At 35.7% G+C, this 18,826-nt stretch overlaps 1 protein-coding gene across 1 annotated transcript in view; it reads left to right on the top strand.

The window, feature by feature from the left end:
* PACRG (parkin coregulated) overlaps positions 1-18,826 on the top strand; it is a 504,833-nt gene that overhangs the window by 55,517 nt on the left and 430,490 nt on the right. The window contains exon 2 of the mRNA XM_019412862.2: positions 11,936-12,070. Within this exon, the coding sequence (XP_019268407.1) occupies positions 11,936-12,070 (135 nt within the window). The remainder of the gene's footprint in view (positions 1-11,935; positions 12,071-18,826) is intronic.

Genomic DNA, 18,826 nt, shown 5'->3' with positions numbered 1-18,826 from the left:
AACTAATGAGTAGTCCATGCTTCTTCCCCCATTGATTTGAGGTCTACTTAGTGATATAGTGAATGTACATAATTACTTAGATCTGTTGCCAGATTACTATTCTATTCTTGTAACTGCACACACGGATCCTTTTTCAAAGATTTCCTACATAATCTTGTTGGTTGATTATAACATATAAACTTTGGAGTCATCTTGCCTATTTATAATAAGAGACACTGGCTGTCTTTTTATTGGGACTGTGTTAAGTTTATAAATTGACTTAGTAAAATTGACGCTTTCATGATGTGCAATGATTTGTAATCTTTCTATCACAGAAAATTGTTTTCTAATTTTGCAAGTCTTCTTTGTGTCTTTTAGTCACATTTTAAAAGTGTCTTCATATAGGGTCACCTGGGTGGCTCAGTCAGTTGAACATCTGACTTTTAATTTTGTCTCGGGTCATGATCCCAGCCAGGTTTGTGGGATCGAACCCCACATTGGGCTCTGTGCTAAGCATGGAGCCTCCTCTCTCTCTCCCTCTCTCTCTCTTTCTGTCTCTTTCTGTCTCCCTCCCACCTGCTCCTCTGCCCTGCTTGTGTGCTCTCTCTAAGGAAAAAAAAAGTGTCTTCATATAGATCTTACACATCTCCTATAAATTGTTTCCATGTATTTAATCTTTTGATATTATAACTGAAGTCCCTAAGATTATATCTTCTAATCGGTTGTCATTTTTATGTAAAAAGATTATATATTTGAGCATGCTAATTTTACATGCGAATACTTTACTGGCTTAACTTCAGCTAGCATTCACAGATGAAGATCGTGGCTCAGGAAAAATGCACTTTATTTATTAAAAAATGAAACTATGAGGCAAATAAAAGTAAAAAAAAACATTTTCCATCTGAGTAGTGATGAAGCATTACCGACTTTTCTTAGGATAGAAGACTTAACTATGCCTTTGCTCCTCTTCTCTTTTCACATCCTTTTTTTTTAAGTTTATTTATTTTGAGAGATAGATTGAGAGATAGTGGAGGAGGGGCAGAGAAACAGAGAGAGAATCCCAAGCAGGCTCTGCACTGTCAGCACAGAACCTGACATGGGGCTCGAACCCAAGAACAGTGAGATCATGACCTGAGTTGAGACCAAGAGTCGGTTGCCCAACCGACAGCCACCCAGGCGCCCTGTCTCCTTTTACATTCTTAACATTTCTTTCCTGGTTGAATGAACCACGATGAAAAAAAAAAAAACAAACAAACAAAAAAAAAAAAAACAAAGAAAACAGACTGATCAGACCCTAATCTTGTATTTATTTGTTATCTTCCAGTTAAGTTGGAATATGTGTACTTTGTATATGTGGTAACATACATGTTTTTGCACATTTCTTTCTTCCTTTATCTCACCAGTAGAGTTTATCATTTATAATCAGTGTATTTTATATCTCTGCTGTAAATTGTATGAACTTTCAAAGTACTTTATTTTAGAGGGGACCAGTGGACTGATTTATACTTACCAACATAAATATCTTTTATTGTAGACATTTCCAAAAATATTTTTTCTATCAAATAACAAGTTTGTTTTTTTTTTTATGGAGAATATCAGTTTGGATCATTAGACACAAGGATTTTCAAATTTTCCATTAAAATATTCATGATATGTAAGATGTGAACGGTCATGGTTTCTTCACATATACAAAAATAACATTTTTACTCCAATTATTCAGTAAGAAAGATCTCTTTTGCAACACACAGAAGATATATGTTTAGATATAAACTACTGACCATGCTTTCAACATTAGAGACGTAGGAGGAATAGAATATATTTTAAACTCTTACCCATTTATATTCTCCTTTCACATTTAGCTCACTTATTTCTTTGGCCTTCGTGTTAGGTGTGACAGTGTATTAGCCAAGCTGTCTCCGTGATTCAGGCATTTTATCAGTTCTACAAGACAGATGCTAAACAGCATAGTCTAAATTGAAATCTCTGATGACTCTCTGGAGACAAGTTGATGGCAAGAATCCCACTCGAGCACTTAAATAGGTGGCCTTTACCCATATTTAACTGCAAGACCGCGAGCACAGCTTTGGAGTAAACTTTTTTGGCCTTCGACTGTCAAGATCTTGTATCTTTCTCATCATTTGATTCTTGCATCTCATCTTGTTAGGAAAGGCTATCAATCTGCTTTCTCCCCCACAACAGAGAATTTAAAGAACCACTGATGCCTATTACTGTAAACAAAACAATTTAAGAGAAATTGTGTAGCCCAGTATTGCTTTCAGAACTACTTCAGACCACAGAGACCACATTTTGAAATAATGTCTTAGTGCCAAGTGTGTTCCAGTTTAGTTATAAATTTAAAATGACATAACCATAATATTCTCAGCAATCTTTGGGACTTCCTTATTTCCTAAAGTTGTTGCAGAAGTATTTTTAAATCAAGTTACTGGATCCTAGCCTGGAAGAAGTCTAGAATCTACGAAACTGAGGTCATTATAAAGGCGATAGAGCTAAGAAAAATAATCCCCGAAATGTAAACAGGGATGTATTTCCATAGCCCCTGTGGATCTCAACAGGGAGTTTATGTGCCTTTTAAGATTCCGCTTACTCTACAGTGGGGTGAATTTTCTGATGATATTGTTTGTCCTCAACATTTGCTGAATTAATAAATACACACGTTAGGTTATAAAGGTGTAGAAAGGATCTTAGAGGTCAGTGTCATTTTGTAATTTGACCCCTGAGAAAGCTGAGGCTCCAAATGGTTCAGTCACTTTCCCGTGATGGATGGTAGGTCATCTGTTCCACACTTAAGCTTTCTTCTGTATTGTGTCTGTCTTCATGATCCTTCTGCGAACAAAGCAGGGCATAACTAATTGTCGAGAAGAGTTAAATCTAGTGCCGAAGTCTTCTAGATTGTTTTAATTGAAAGATTTGCCACTTTATTCCATGTTACTGTCTTCACTAACACTGTATCCCTCTCATTCTATCTATCTGAAAAACTACATTATAAGTTGTTTTTGTTTTTTTCCCCTTTTGGATAATCATCATATGACAATGCTAATTTAATTATAACTTACCATATTCACGATACTAATTTTAGCTTTTATTTATGCTAATCATTGAAACTAGTCTCTATAAGCATTTTAGATTAATATAAGTTATTTCATTATGTCACACAGCCTTAGATCTTAAGCAAAATTTTCTAATTTATATAAGTGAATTTCAAAATAGAAAATGTGGATTTTAATGTGAGAAGTTTTACATAAAAAGAAAATATGCATTGGTCTTATCAGTAGTGAATTTTTGGTTACAAAATTGTGGTAATATTGATGATTACTTAAATCTAAGAACTTTATATAAAATACAGGTGATTAATTTTTTTTTTTTAATGTTTATTTATTTTTGAGACAGAGAGAGACAGAGCATGAATGGGGGAGGGTCAGAGAGAGAGGGAGACACAGAATCTGAAACAGGCTCCAGGCTCTGAGCAGTCAGCACAGAGCCCGATGCAGGGCTCGAACTCACATACCGTGAGATCGTGACCTGAGCCAAAGTCGGACGCTTAACCGACTGAGCCACCCAGGCGCCCTACAGGTGATTAATTTTGATTTAATCCTTAATAACTGCAAAGGTTATAAATATATAAGTCTATGCTATAGCAACCATATTTTTCTGATAATTTTTTTCTAATTGAAACTATACAGAATCCAGGTTTATAGGAAATTAAAATATATTTCTGCCTGGTTCCACTGAAAAGTATGGGCACATTGTAAGACTAAATAACATTTTTAATTGAAAAGAAACAATGTCTCAAAACTGAAATGTTTTATCGTCGGAGTGCACAGAATTCTATGTATCTTTCTTTGGCATTTCTGTGGCATATCACATTCTTATTTCTATAGAAAAGTCTGGAAGGTATTCTCATCTCTTTTCCTAAATGATATATATCTTGAGGATAATATATTTGACTTACCTCTTTGTCCCCAATAATACCAAGCCTAGTGACTTGGAAATATTATGTATTCAGTACATTTTTCAATGAATTAATGACAGGGGTAGGAACTTTCTTAGAGACAGTTTCTTCACTCTATTTCTAAGAAATATTTTAGTGTATGTGACCATAGGTCCTTGAATTCAGATTTATGAGCTCCTAACACTGAAAAACCTGTACATCACAAGTTTCTCTAGCCATCTTAGAGTAAGTACATTAGTTATAAACATATATTTTATTCTAAAATCTATTCCAGTTCTACAAGTGATTAGTTTACGACTTCCAGTATTATAGCCCATTAATATTTTTTTTCTTTCTCCATTTCCAATCACTATTAACTTTGCACTTCTTTAACAATTATACTTCACTAGAAACTCGCATTTTGACAATTCATGGGGCAGGAGGTCTCCCTCAAAGTCTACATCTGGTTTTACTTTCATATTGTTCATTTATCCCCCAATGTACTATATACAGTCTGGTTTCTATCCTGTCATGCCAGTATAGCTTTTTAATTTTCAGAGAACTTTCAAACCTCTTCATAATGGACCCACTTGTATCACTAAAAAATGTGTTCCTCTCATTCATGGATTTCTGTGATAACAGCCCTTCCCCATATTCTTGCTACCATTGTATTCTTCCTAGTCTCCATTATTATTATTATTATTATTATTATTATTATTAAGTCTCCAGGAAATGTTTCAGGTTCTCAGCCTTTTTCTCACTGTATACTTACTTTCCCTTTGGGAAAATTTACCAATTTCCGATAGATTTAACCCACCACTTGACTACACGCAATCTTTATCAATAGCCTGATCTCCCTGATAATCTCCATACAGATTGTGCTAGTGATCTAGGGTCACAGTCAGTTTATCCCTCCAGCATTTCAGGTCTGATGTGAAGGAGAACTTGATCCCACTCACAGGTAGGAATATACTTTGTCAAGAATGGTGTCTTAGAATTAGTGAGGTTTGTGTTGAGTCATGAGGTGATTCATGGTTATTCAGGAGAAAAAGAAGGGAGAGCAAAAAAGGAATGAAGGGCTAAGAGACAATAACATGTTAGTGGAACAGGAAAATCATGAAGACTGAAGAGAGCAGGCCATATTTGAGAATGGAGAAATCCCCCATAACTGGAGGAGTCTATGGAGGAGGGACCAGAGACATCACCAGTCATTCATTTCGAATGTATATGCAGCATGTCAATGGGAGATCATCTGTGGATTTTAAGTAGAGTAAGGATATGATTATAATTAGTCGATATTCATTGTGCACAACATTCACAGTGTCCTGACAGAGGAATGATATGAAGGAGCCGAAAGCTGGAGATAAAAAGAACAATTAAAGAAAAGACCAAGAAACTTTTCTACCAAAAAGAAAATTAAACTTTTAAATGCTTAATAAGTAAAAATGGAAAACAAAGGTGGTGAGGAGATATTTACAGTAAATGCAACCAATAGTTATATACTATGGCATTTTGTTCTAGCAGCCCAGCTAGACTAAGACAGAAGACCTGTTCTCCTTTAATCAACAACACTTTTATCAAGAATCATAAAATAAAAAGTTTGATTTTATTATCTCATATGAGCGACTCTCAGGGCATAATATAAAATTGGGAAAATGTGATATGCTTGAGATGTTTGTAATAATGTGATTACAAATGCAAAAAACATCAGAAAGAATATAAATTTCAAATATAATTGCAAATAGTTGGTGGAATATTGCTTAGCTACAAAAAAACAAAATTCTGTTATCCATAGCAGCATCAAGACATACTATACTAGGTGAAAAAAAGTACACTAAATGGGAAGGACATAAAAATGAAAAATTATGTGGCGCCTGGGCAGCTCAGTTGGTTAAGATCTGACTTAGGCTCAGGTCATGATCTTGCGGTCTGTGAGTTCGAGCCCCTCGTCAGGCTCTGTGCTGACAGCTCAAAGCCTGGAGCCTGCTTGGGATTCTGTGTCTCCCTCTCTCTCTGCCCCTCCCCTGCTCTCACGCTCTCTCTCTCAAAACCAAGTAAACATTAAAAAAAATTTAATGAAAAATTATGATACTTGTACATACATTCTAGAAGCAAAAGCACAAAATTAGTAATAGGTGGTAGACTTCTAAGTGATTTAATAAGATTTCCCTCCATCCTGTAATTTATTTTTTCTGTAACTTAACCAATTGGTTATTTGCATCTTCGCAGTCAGAAGCCTCTCTCATCTCTGCCCTCTGGATCTTCTCATTCAATGAGTCATGTGCCCTAGGTAACTCCCCTTTAGGTTTTTGCCCAAACCCAACATTCTGGTATCGTGACTGAGGACAAGGTCTGTAGAAGCAAAAGCAGTGGGGGTCCCTTTCCTAATACTTACTAACACTGTGATTTCTGCCAGGATCTTGAAACTATTGAAGCTTAGATTTTCTTGTCTGTAATATCATTTCATGTGGGTTTTTTCAAAAGCTGAAACCAAAAATGCTTATAAAACAATGAATATAATATTTTGGGGTTTTGTTTTTGTTATCGATGGCGTCCTAATTTAAGGCCTTTGCCACCTCATGCCTGGACTACGTCTTGACCACACATTCTCCTGACTCCAGGCCATCCTGTTAGATCTCAGTAGAATGAGCTTCCTGAATTAGGTTGCCCACATCACTTGGATGTCTTCCCTGCCATTCACTATTACCCGTAGGGCCTGATTGTGAAGGACTCCACAGTATGTCTGTCTACGTTGAACATTTGTTGAAATATATGTATTTTACTATATAAGGCACTTGTTATCTTTTACGGCTGTTACTAACAAAAACATCACTATCATAATGTTTTGTTATATTGTTATATTGATATATTATTAAAGTTTCTCATGAAATCTTTACCCAATAATACAAGCTCACCTTTGTTAATGATGAGGTATCCCATCGAGTACTACAATCAGATTTGATCATTGTAATACTTTGGCAAACATTTCCTCGGTCATTTGGTAACCTTAGGTAGTGACAAATTTCTGATGGGTTAGAATAATTATGTCTGGCATGTGGGGCAGACACTGAATTATAGTGCTACTTACTCAGAAATCTAGGCTAATGGCAACAGATTTGCCAGTCGTGGGGTTAATATGCAAGTGCCTGAGTAGCTCAGAGATAGTATAACTCTTGCCTAACTACAGTGGCCAAGTTTCAGGTTAAAGCTGATGAAAATAGGAAATTAATGTCTTTGTATCATATTGTCTCAATGTTAGTAAGCTGGCTAATCAGACCAATTAGAATAACAAAATATAGATTTCTCAGCTTCCATTTATGCTAAAAAATAAACTATTGAAAAGGAAACTTTCAAACTATATCATGAAGAATTTTAGAGTGGCTTAAAATTCTTTCCTACTAATTATTATTAGTTTCTGTGACCATATGACAGAGCCTATGATCTAAGTCCTAAATCCATCCCAGCACATTCAATGAGTGTAGGCATCTAAAGTACCCTGTCATTTATAGCCACTTCAAAGTGCATTCAGAAACTTGGTTCTCAAGTGCATTAGATTTTATTAAAAGCATTCTGCTGTGACACCCATTCTTTCTAATTGGTTTATGGACAGCCCCCACCATTCAGACAAATCCTAATTGCATTTTCCCACAAGTGTACTTTGATTTATTGTTCCTTATTCTATATTATTTGTAATGAATCAGAGTAAAATTCCTAAGACATTAAACAAAATTTACAGTAGTTCTTCTATAAAGTGGGATGTACATAAGGATTCTTAATAGATTTTTTGCTTATTTTTAAATTTATTTAGTCCATCTACATTCATCTGTGTGATTTCCAGTAGCAATATGTTTATTACCTTTCCTGAGATTATTACTTACTTGATTTTTCATGTTTAGGGTTTTAAAATTACCTAGAATGTTGGAATGGATTATGTATAGAGCATTAAAAATATATCCTTCTGTTAGGTTTAAGTAGGTATATATGTATTTGGAACAGAAAAAATATTATCTAGGGACAGTGACGGGGCATCTGCATAAAATTGGGTAATGCCCATGTTGTGCTAACAGGTTTAACTGAAAATATTCTAGTCAGTTTTAGAATTACAACTTTTGAGATTCCAAGAGTTAATTTGGAATGGATCTATACCAGAATCCAAAAAATATAATGTTTTAAAATAAATAAGTGGCACAAATATAAAAACAGAGGATAATAATATTCAAGAAAGAACTTTGTCACTGTTGAGTTATTACATAATAGCAAACTAAGTAAAGAGTCTCCATGGAATTATAGGCATGGGATCATTTCTGTAGGGAGTCCATGAAAATTGATGTGAAGAAAGACAAATAGAACTTGTTTATAACCATTTGTAAAGCCTTCTAGGCTTCTTAGAGAGAAATATGTCGGTTCTTTTAAAAGTTTGGATCATTTTTGAATGTTGAATTCACAATCAGAAACAATGGAGTATATTTAGAATAAGAGGCAAAAGGAAAAAGAGAAATCAATTTTAAGACAAAAAGGAAGGAGAGAAAGATAATCTCTAGCAAAATTTAGCTGAACTGAGCAAATGGGAGTCTTGCTTTCCACAGCATAAATAATAACATCTAGAAAAATTGGAAAAGGTGGTTAGCAGATGATGAGCAGACAAAAGATCTAAATATCCGTTGCAGCTGAATGTTTTAAATGAGGAACTGACCCTTTCATCTCTACTGGAACAGTAAAGAGGCCTTCAACACCCACGGCGTCGGTGGAGACCAAGTGGGGGCAACTTGGACTTTCACCCTAACCAGCAGTAATAAGATGGCACCCCTTTCTGCTGGGGCTGTCAGAGAATGCCTCTTAGTGGGACAGGAATCTCATCACTGCCCAGTAGTAATGAGGCCACCCCTTCTATGGCACCGAACGGGGAGCAGTAATGGGGCACTCCTACCCCTCCCTATCGGGTACTGATAGTGGTACTGATGTCAGGTACTCCCTAGTGGTCCCGAAGCCACCACCTTCACCCCATGTCAATGAGAAAGTCCCTCTCCGGAGTGAGTGGAGGCCAGGTGGGAACCAGGATTTCTACCCCAACCTGACAGTGATTAGGTAGTACCCTTCCCCACCTCTGTGCCAGAGATATGTTGGAAAACACCAGCTAAATCAGAAAGTTGAAGGTCTGGAGTCTCACAATACACCAAAGGGCAGGTTTCAATAGAAAATAAATCATCACACTGAGAATCAAGAAGATCAAAAAGCAAATGAAAAAAGACAATCAATAGATGTCACCCTTACCCTCTAGACCCTGCCAACCACCAATCTATTCTCAATTTCTTTTTTTTTTTAATTTTTTAATGTTTTTATTTATTTTTGAGACAAAGAGAGACAGAGCATGAGCAGGGGATGGGCAGAGAGAGAGGGAGACACAGAATCCGAAACAGGCTCCAGGCTCCGAGCCATCAGCACAGAGCCCGACGCGGGGCTGGAACCCACAGGCCGTGAAATCATGACCTGAGCTGAAGTCAGATGCTCAACCGACTGAGCCACCCAGACGCCCCAATCTATTCTGTATTTCTATGAGTTCAGTTCTTTTAGATGCCACATGTAAGTGAGATCACACAATAATAGTCTTTTTGTCTGACTTATTCACTTAGCATAATGCCCTCAAGGTTTAATCCATGTTGTCACAAATGGCAAGATTTCCTTCTTTCATTATGGCTGAATCTTCATATATATACATATACATATACATATACATATACATATACATATACATGGTTGAATATTCAAATATATATATTTGTATATTTTCACATATGTATTTTTCTTTATATATTTAAATTTTAATTTAAAAAAACACAAAAAATGAGGTATTGTTGACTAGCAATCAGTACTGTGCAATAATACAATGCACACAAACATGAACACACATGTGCACTATTGCACTATAACTTTCTATAAATATGCATGATGCTGGTTTAATTTGGCTAAGTTTTCTTTCTTTGGATTATATATACCACTTTTTAAGAGGTGTTAAAATGGTGACATGATGACAGATGGTAATTTTTTTTTGTGGTATGTAACTTGTTGACAGAATAAAAAGTTGTCAATTCTTTGTCAATTTCCAAAAAAATGTGGTTCAAAACTGACCACTCCGTGAACTAAAGTCCAGGAATGGCATCCCTACAGTTTCTGTTATACTAATGTAGCGTAGAATGTATATGTAACATCCAACTCAGAGCTCTGCACAAAGCTGTCATCATATACATATGGTTACTTAACAATTAGGTACATTTGTCTGAAAATGGTGGCCAATAATTCTAATACCAGAACAAATTTTAAATCTTTTATTAGTGAAAGGCAATCTTGCTTCCCCATAGTTACTTATGTAATTGTATGCTGGGAATAAATAGCTAGGTAGTGAAGAAAATTCTAAACTCTAATAATTAAACTGTAATAAATGCCTTTGTGTTACCTCACTCTTCAACCCCATTTCAGCATTTAATCATGTTAATATTTTAATATCCTATTCAGTTTCTAGCATTAGTGTTTCTATGTGCATTAAAAAAATGTATTTGTCATTATTTAGTATATTTACTATATTAGATATATTTTTATATATTTCTTTGTTAAAGTTAAAGTTTTTACATGAATATTAAAAATTAACATTATATCAAGTAAGTTATATTACATAAATTATTTGCTATTTTGTTCATAGTAAGAATTAACAAATTAATCATGTTTTTATTAAATTAATAAATAGGAACACCGGAGGTGGGTTAGTCAGTTAAGCATCTGACTCTTGGTCTCGGTTAGGTCATGATCTCATGGTCATGGGATTTAGCCCCCTGTCAGAGTCTGCACTGACAGTGCAGAGCCTGCTTGGGATTCTCTCTCTCCCTCTTTCTCTGCCCCTCCTCTGGTCACGCTATATCTCTCTCAAAATAAATAAATAGATTAAAAAATAATAAATAAACTAAACATAAACTTTCAGAGAAAGATAATCATTGGTCTGTAATTTTCTAACTAGTTCACTAATTGCTTTCAATTTTGTAACGTAATGAATTAGTTCATAAGTAAATAATACAGATTTAAAAAATATTCTCAATGTGAATAACTCAATATGAAATGTTTCTTCTTTGAGAAAAATCTCAGTTTTGGGGATGAAAGATTCACATGTAATCTAATGTTACTTCCTCACAAATTCATAATATCAAATGTATGCTATCTATCTATATATCTACTTATCTATATGTCTACATATATATCTATCTACATATCTACTCTGTGTAGATATATATCTATATCTATATCTATATATATCTACACATATATAGATATAGATACAGATATAGATATAGATATAGATATATATCTACACAGAGTAGATGACCAGTTTTTGTTATAATTTTCTTACTTATTATAATTTAATTTCATATAACATTTTCATAGTTTGTTGTTAACATGAGAACATATTTTACCATTTTATGTGCATAGAAAGATTTAAAGGACATATTTTAAAATGATTCAGTATTCCATAAAGTATAGTTTATAGTTCCATAAACTATATATATAGTTGAACATTCAAATATATATTTTTTTGTATATTTATACATATGTATTTTTCTTTATGTATTTAAATTTTAATTTAGAGATTAGAATTAGCAACTATTAGAAATCTTAAAAGTTTTAACATTCCCAGTGGAACTTAGATGCCTCCATTAATTATTTTTTTCTTAAACAAAAGTTTAGGCTTTTTTTCCCTTATAATGTAATAATTTTTAAGTGACTTTTTCTAGGAATGCTTTCTAAAGAAACTCAAAATAAAGTAAATTCTTAATAATGATTATAAAATAATTCTCCTCTGTAAGTTTTTGTATTAGTGAAGCTGCTGTTTTCCATCGTTAGACATTTAGGTCTTTATCTTCCAGAATATTTCATATGAACTAAAACTGAAGTAAAGCCTTTTTCGCTGTGCATTTTTTAGTATTTTTTAAAACCTGATTCCTATTTTTTTCCTTTCCTTTGAAGGTGAGAGGCCCGCCAGTTGCAGGAGCATTTAAAGAAAGACCAACGAAGCCCACAGCATTTCGAAAATTTTATGAGCGAGGAGATTTCCCAATTGCCCTTGAGCATGATTCGAAAGGAAACAAAATCGCGTGGAAGGTAAGTCAGGGCACAGCTGGGGGAACCAGCCGTGTACCGCTGGAGCGACATCTCCCAACACCGAACGAAGCTGGCTAACCAAATAAGCTGGGGTGATTTCTCAGAGAATGGAAGGTGGTGGGTAAGCTCTTAGAGAAGGCCCCCCTTGTGTCAGCTGTCCACCTTGACTAACAATTAAATTATAGCCTGCAAAACAGAAAATGACAGAGTTGCTTTGCCTTAGAGAATCGTCCGCTGCCCAATTCATCTCTATTTTTATGAGAACCTGGCAGCCCGGCCTGTTTCAGGCAGTCCATCAAATGATGGAACTGGTGGCTGAATACGGAGAGCAACAGCCATTTATCTCCTCCAAATTTCACCTTCCTGCAGGACACTTCCAAATGGAAGCTTTAATTACCTAAATGGATAGGTCAAGATTGTCTGCTCCCTGGAAATGCAGAGCAGAATACAAAAGAAGGTTGGTTCTCATTGCCGCGCTCTCTCCCTGTCTGCAGCACGTGTCAGTGGCGGTGGCTGTCATACGTGCCCGGTTAGAGGCTGACCTCCGCGCCGAAACCATTACGGCACCGACATTTTTCTGACAAAAGGTTAATTGGCTTCAAAATAAATGTATTGCCTAATGACTCCATTGTAATGTGGCTGTGTTTCTTTCTAAAAGGCTCACTGATGTTATTTGTAAAAACTTGCCAATCTCTTAACTGGAGAAGGCTTTTACATTTAATTTGAAAAACGAAATGCTGATCTCTAAACAGCTTCTGCTACTTAATTATTTTGTGTTATCAAGGACTTTGCTTTGGGTGATATTTATCAGCTAAAAGGGTTTCTCGGGCTAAAGACAGAGTTGTGCATGCGTATCACATCAGACTGAGGAACATAAAAGGTTTTTGCCAAATATCATCCAAGTGAAGCAATTGACCCATTTAACTAAAAAGTCCCACAATAGTGTCTGAAGGTGAAGGTAGGAATTGTGTATGATTGGTACAAATAAATTCACATTAAAAAAATTAAATGACCAAAATAAAGAATTCATCAAAGCAAATACTTAGATTCATCAAAATTAATCTTTTCCTTCCTTTATGGAAAAACTGAGAGAATTGTTTGTGCTGTTTCCTGTATGTCTTTAAATGTTTTCATATAATTATCAAGCATTTCTAAATCTCGAGCAGTCTTTTGGTATTCAAGTACTGAACTTACAATTACTGTAAGTTGTTTGGCGATAGAAATCCCGAAGGTGTCCCTGTTATTAAATTTTGTCATAAGATTTTTAGGAGGATGAAGAACATGACTATCTCTATCTCGGTTTCAGTCATTTCTATTAAAATGTGAATTTGTTATATGACAGTGTGCATATAATGAGAAAGAATTTATAGCAAATATAAGTAATTTAGATATTTTAGTCTTAACCTAAGTATATATTCCCAAAACTTTACTGTAACTTTTGGGTTTGTTTATATTTGATTAATTACATGGATTTTGTGTTTGTCTATATACTGGTTCCACAAGGTAACACAGTGGACTTTCTGAAAAACCTCATTCCTGTGGAGTAAAACAATATGCTATAATTCCTTATAAAAAGTGAGTGGATTTTAGTGTTTTACACAATTACAGCACATAAAAATTATGTCAATAACAAAATTTATAGGTTTATTTTTACCTGTTCAAATAACTTTATGAGTAACTTTTGGAAGTGTCAAGAGACTAGGAAAGAAAATCATCTTGAAAACAATGAAAATGTAGGATGAATCATTTTGCTTTATCTTTGATAATACAATAGCCAGAAGGGATATAAACTACTTTTGGTTTTTATAGCTATGTTAATTCTTTTAAGTAATTTCTGATGAGACTACTGATTCAGCAAGCCAAAAAGTCAGAATAAAAAAGAAGCAATTTATTTGCTGCCATTGGTAGAACAATAGCATACATTTAAGGAAACGTCTTATCCTATAACCTGTAGGCTTCTGTCTTTTTAAAGTCTCGCCAACCACATTTCAATTACACTACTCTAATATTGAAAGTAAAATGTGAGAATTATTAAGCATAGGCTTGTGGACAATCTCCCAATATAATCATAATTATTCCTTTGGTGCATGTGCTGTGAGGACAGTCTGGTACTTGAGCGGGGGAGGGCTTCTTTAGGATGCCATACCTCAGGAGGGGCCTTGAACGTTGAAGGAAGCAGGGCTACCCTCCCACACCCCACAGAATAAAAACAAAGACAAAAACAAAACACAACCCAGGACCCTGCACTGCACTTCCTTCCTGTGTGCCGACAGGGCCCAGGAGCCCAGGTCTTCATATCACTCATCTTCCCTTTAAAGACTTCTGAATAGCTCTGTTTCTCAGGAAAATAGTGGTCCCCTCTCCGTACTCTTGTGACACCACTGGGACTCCAAGGGTTTGTGAGTGCCTGAAATGGTGTGCATGATTAAGTTGGAAGAAGTCGTAAATCTTTTATCAGAATTTCAAGAGGTATTGACTCGGAAATACTTACGAGCTACTGTCCTGAAGCGTGATGGAGGCTGTCCCAGCATCTGAGACTCAGCTCGTCTGGGAAGTCACTGATGGTTCCTGCCCATGACCCCAAGTTCCCTACTTGTTCCCCATCATCACTATACTAGAAATCATCCTATATTCTTGAAATAGAGTTACTGTCTGGTAACTACGTATAAATGACCTAATAAAGTCAGAAACTGGAAGTAACAGTTAGACGTAGGTAAATGTCGTTTGCACATTTAGATTTTTCAACCCATATCTTCAACTGCCACCCTAGTATAGTGCACATGAAAGTGGCTATTTGTTCCAAATGCCAAAACAACAAGGCAGGCCAAATGCCGAATCTGTTCAGTCTAGTCTTTATGGTATCGCTGAAAATCAGAGCACGGTCTAATACAACTTTCTGCAATGGTGGAAATGTTCTACATCTGCACTGTCTAATAATTACAACTAGCCATATGTGGCCATTAAGCACTTGAAATGTCCCTAGTGAGAGTGAGGAGCTAAATTTTTAATTTTAATTAATTTTAATTTAAATAGCCACATGGTTACCATATTAGACAGTGCTGTTCTACATTAAGACAGTGGCAGTCAGAATAAATGCCTGAACCTGCTGGCCAGATAGATGACTATATGTGTCTGCAAATTACTGTTAAAATGAAAAAGAAGGACCGATCCAGGCATTTTTGCCATGGCTGTGTACACTTATCGTATATTCCTTGGTAAACGTGAAAAAAGTTTTACAAAATTTTGGGAGTGAAATTTTTCCATATACTTATCAATGGCAAGTGAATTATCTATGAAAAATGAGTAGCTCTGATCTGTAATATGAAATCTATCAGACAAGATCTGGCATACTTTTTATTTTTAAATATGTGTTTTCTGAATATAGCTAAAGAACTGTTAATTGTTAATGGCTAAAGACATTAAAAAACACATTAATGACTTAAACAAAAATTTTTAAGTCTGTCTCTTTTTCTATCTTCTCCTTGACTCTACCCACATTCAGGGGACATGACTTTATTCTATGGCTGCTACCTCCAATATCCAGAGTACAGGCAACAGGAGGGAGAAGCAGCTCAACAGTTTGGATAAGTTACAGAGCAGACAGATACTCAGCATGAACAACAGACGTTCTAAAATTGCGTTTGAGTTTCCAAGTCTTAAATTTCCATCTGGGAGTAGGAAAGTTTTCTGTTACCTGTCTTCTCACTTCTGCCTCCCCACCAGGGTCCATCCCGGCTCCCACCCCCAACCCAGTAAGTTTCAGACACCCTTCAGGTCTCCTCTGGAGCTGTCCTGCCTTCTCCGCCTCCTCCCTGCTCCTTTCCGCCCCCACCCCCTGTCCTCTCCTCCCTGCCCCTCCCTGCTCCTCCTCCTTCCTTCTTCCTTCTTTTCCTCCTCCTCTTCTACTTCTTACTCTTCCTCCCTTGCCCTTTCTACTCCCTCCTTCCTTTCCTTTTTTGTTTGTTTGTTTGTTTGTTACTCCCTGGAATGCACAGTTTCCCCTCTAGTTCTTACAAGGTCACTTTGGGGAAGGAACAGGAGCCCTTCCTAGTTCTCTCTTTTCAACAGGAATCTGAAGTCATCAGGAGTAGTCACTGGAATGAATGTGAAATAATAATCGCTATTTACACACTTAATAAGGAGCAGAAATATAAATCCTAGGCAACCCATGAAATTCACTGTCTTATAAATTCTGATAACGAGCCATTGTTTTAAAATGGCATGATAATACAGGTTATTTATTTATTTATATTTACTTTTTGTGTTTTTATTTTTGAGAGAGAGACTGTGAGCAGAGGAGGGAGAGAGAGAGGGAGACACAGAATCTGAAGCATGCTTCAGGTTCTGAGGTGTTGAAATCAGATGCTTAACTGACTGAGCCACCCAGATGCCTTGAAACACAGGTTATTTTAAAATAGCCACTTTGATATAGATCTTGGCAGAAGGAGTTGAATAAAAATGTCAGAATCACACTGGAGTTTTTTTTTTTTTAATTAACGATATGGTATTATAAACCATTTAGTTTGGAGAGCTACAACTACGCTAAGGTGTCTCTTAAGTTCCTTCACTTTATGGGCATTTTGATATAGTAGATATTGATAGAAATCACCTCTCTATCCATGGTACCATGCTTTTGGACAAAATGTGACATACACTAAGAGTTTTGCTTTCACTAAATTTCTAATGAACATGCACAAAGGTGTCCCAGTTATTAGGTAGGTTTGAGTAAGAAATAGATACCCTATAAATGTCCAGCCAAATCAGGATATAATACAAACCCTATTACAAAGGCAGCTCAGATAGTCTTATATCCAGATTGTCTTATAAAGGGAAAATCTCAAAGTGGGCTTTGTCAGCAACTTACAGTCTCTCATCTGGCAAGGTTGTCGCAGGCTTTGTTCAAAGTGGCATCGCTGTGGGGGGCATTTCTGCATTCTTGTTTTCTCATCCCTTATTGAATATGTAAATGGTGTTAGTAACCTGTTATACTGAAATAAAATTCACAAGGCCACAACTGGTACGCATAGGCGGGTGTGCGTGAGAATGGACTTTAGGTAGTCTCACCTCTCTGCCAAGAACCTGATCTTCCGTACTGGCCTTTTGGAGATGTCCACAATGTCATCACAAAAGCATACTTCCCCTGAGGTGAATGTATTCACCATACAGTTACTTGATGATTAAAACTTGGATCACACAACTTGGTTTTTCTATTAAAAAGTGACTTCATAAATTAACATTAATCAGGTAACTAAGAACCTTTTCTAATTCTTAAACTGATGTGTTATATAAATGTATTGATATGTTTATATAAAGAACTACAAAATACAGAGAGTTAGCATATATTAAGAAAAATGAAAGAAAATGAAAACCAGATAGGGACCTACAATGGAGCCAATATCAAGGTCAAATAAAATGGCGTATTCTGAAATCTAAAGAAGGGATCTTTGTATTTCTGGTTTCTTCACTCATTTATCCCAGTGCCTAGAGCAGTACTTGGCATACAGTAGGTGCCCAGTGATCCGTGTTGAGTGAATGGAAAGCGTACTAGAACAGATTGACTATCCTCAAGTTTTACTTCTCTAGACACTGTTTCATGACGTGTTTTGCATCTTTATCAGTGACCAGGTGCTAGATGATTGGGATGGCGTCTTTTTAACTATGGGAGCTCTAAGAAGTCTTGTTTCACGGGGTGCCTGGGTGGCTCAGTCGATTGAGCGTCTGACTCTTGGTTTCGGCTCAGGTCATGATCTCATTGTTCGTGAGTGTCTGTGCTGACAACATGGTGTCCTTGGCTCTGTGCTTACAACGTGGATCCTGCTTGGGATTCTCTCTCTCCCTCTCTCTGTGCCCCTCCCCCACTCACTTGCTCACTCTCTCTCAAAAATGAATAAACATTAAAAAAATTGTTTCATAATTATTAAAATAAGTATATTTTGAGATGTTCATGTAATAGTTTGGGGGATAAATACTGATTAGAAACTCCAGTAAGTTTGAATGCACAGTCCAGAATTCTATGCAATGGTTTTGGTGGATTGGACTTTTATTATGAAAATGCTCCTTTGATTATATGCAAACTGATTTTTTAAATTTCTTAAATTTCAAAATGGCAAGTTCATTTATCTAGATGAGTAAATATGTATGTCCAGTTTGAACATCCAAGTAAAGAAAATGATGTGCATAGATTAATTGGGTGCTTAAATTTATTTTTAAAATTGGCTGGACCACACCCACAATTCTGGGATGACTCATGAGTCACTAAACTCGTGCATGAGTCTTCAGAATTTCTTCTCAATTTGTTCTTTTTCTCGGTTCTTTTCAGTTCTCTGTAGCATTGATATTCATGAACTATAAAAAGCTCTGTCAGTGTGACTGTTTTCATTGACATAACTGATAATTTCCTACTAGGAAAAACAGTTATTGAATATAATCATTATTAAAATCATGCACTAATTTTCTTACAATTAAAATCAGCCCCAAACCATGGTAGCTCATTATCCATAAATAGTATTGCATTTAAAGTAAGTCACTCCGTGACATGATACCTGATCCATTAGTCCTCATTATATTGTTCTCGAAATTCTATAATTTTGATTAATCATTAGTCCTTTGGTACCTGCAATTTCTTAATGTTTCAGTTTCTTAAGAATTCAAAAAATTAGTGTTATATCTATACCCGCTCCCTATCCCAGGTAACACCAATGTTGATTTCTGAAATCTTGTAGGCAAATTTATTTAAGAGTTGAATAATTTGTTTCA

The sequence above is a fragment of the Panthera pardus genome, unplaced genomic scaffold (genome assembly GCF_024362965.1).
Source record: "Panthera pardus isolate Hobbes unplaced genomic scaffold, ASM2436296v1 HiC_scaffold_17, whole genome shotgun sequence".
In the NCBI taxonomy this organism is placed as follows: domain Eukaryota; kingdom Metazoa; phylum Chordata; class Mammalia; order Carnivora; family Felidae; genus Panthera; species Panthera pardus.
The sequence above is the reverse complement of the archived record's forward strand: the minus strand, read 5'-3'. Positions and strand labels throughout refer to the sequence as shown.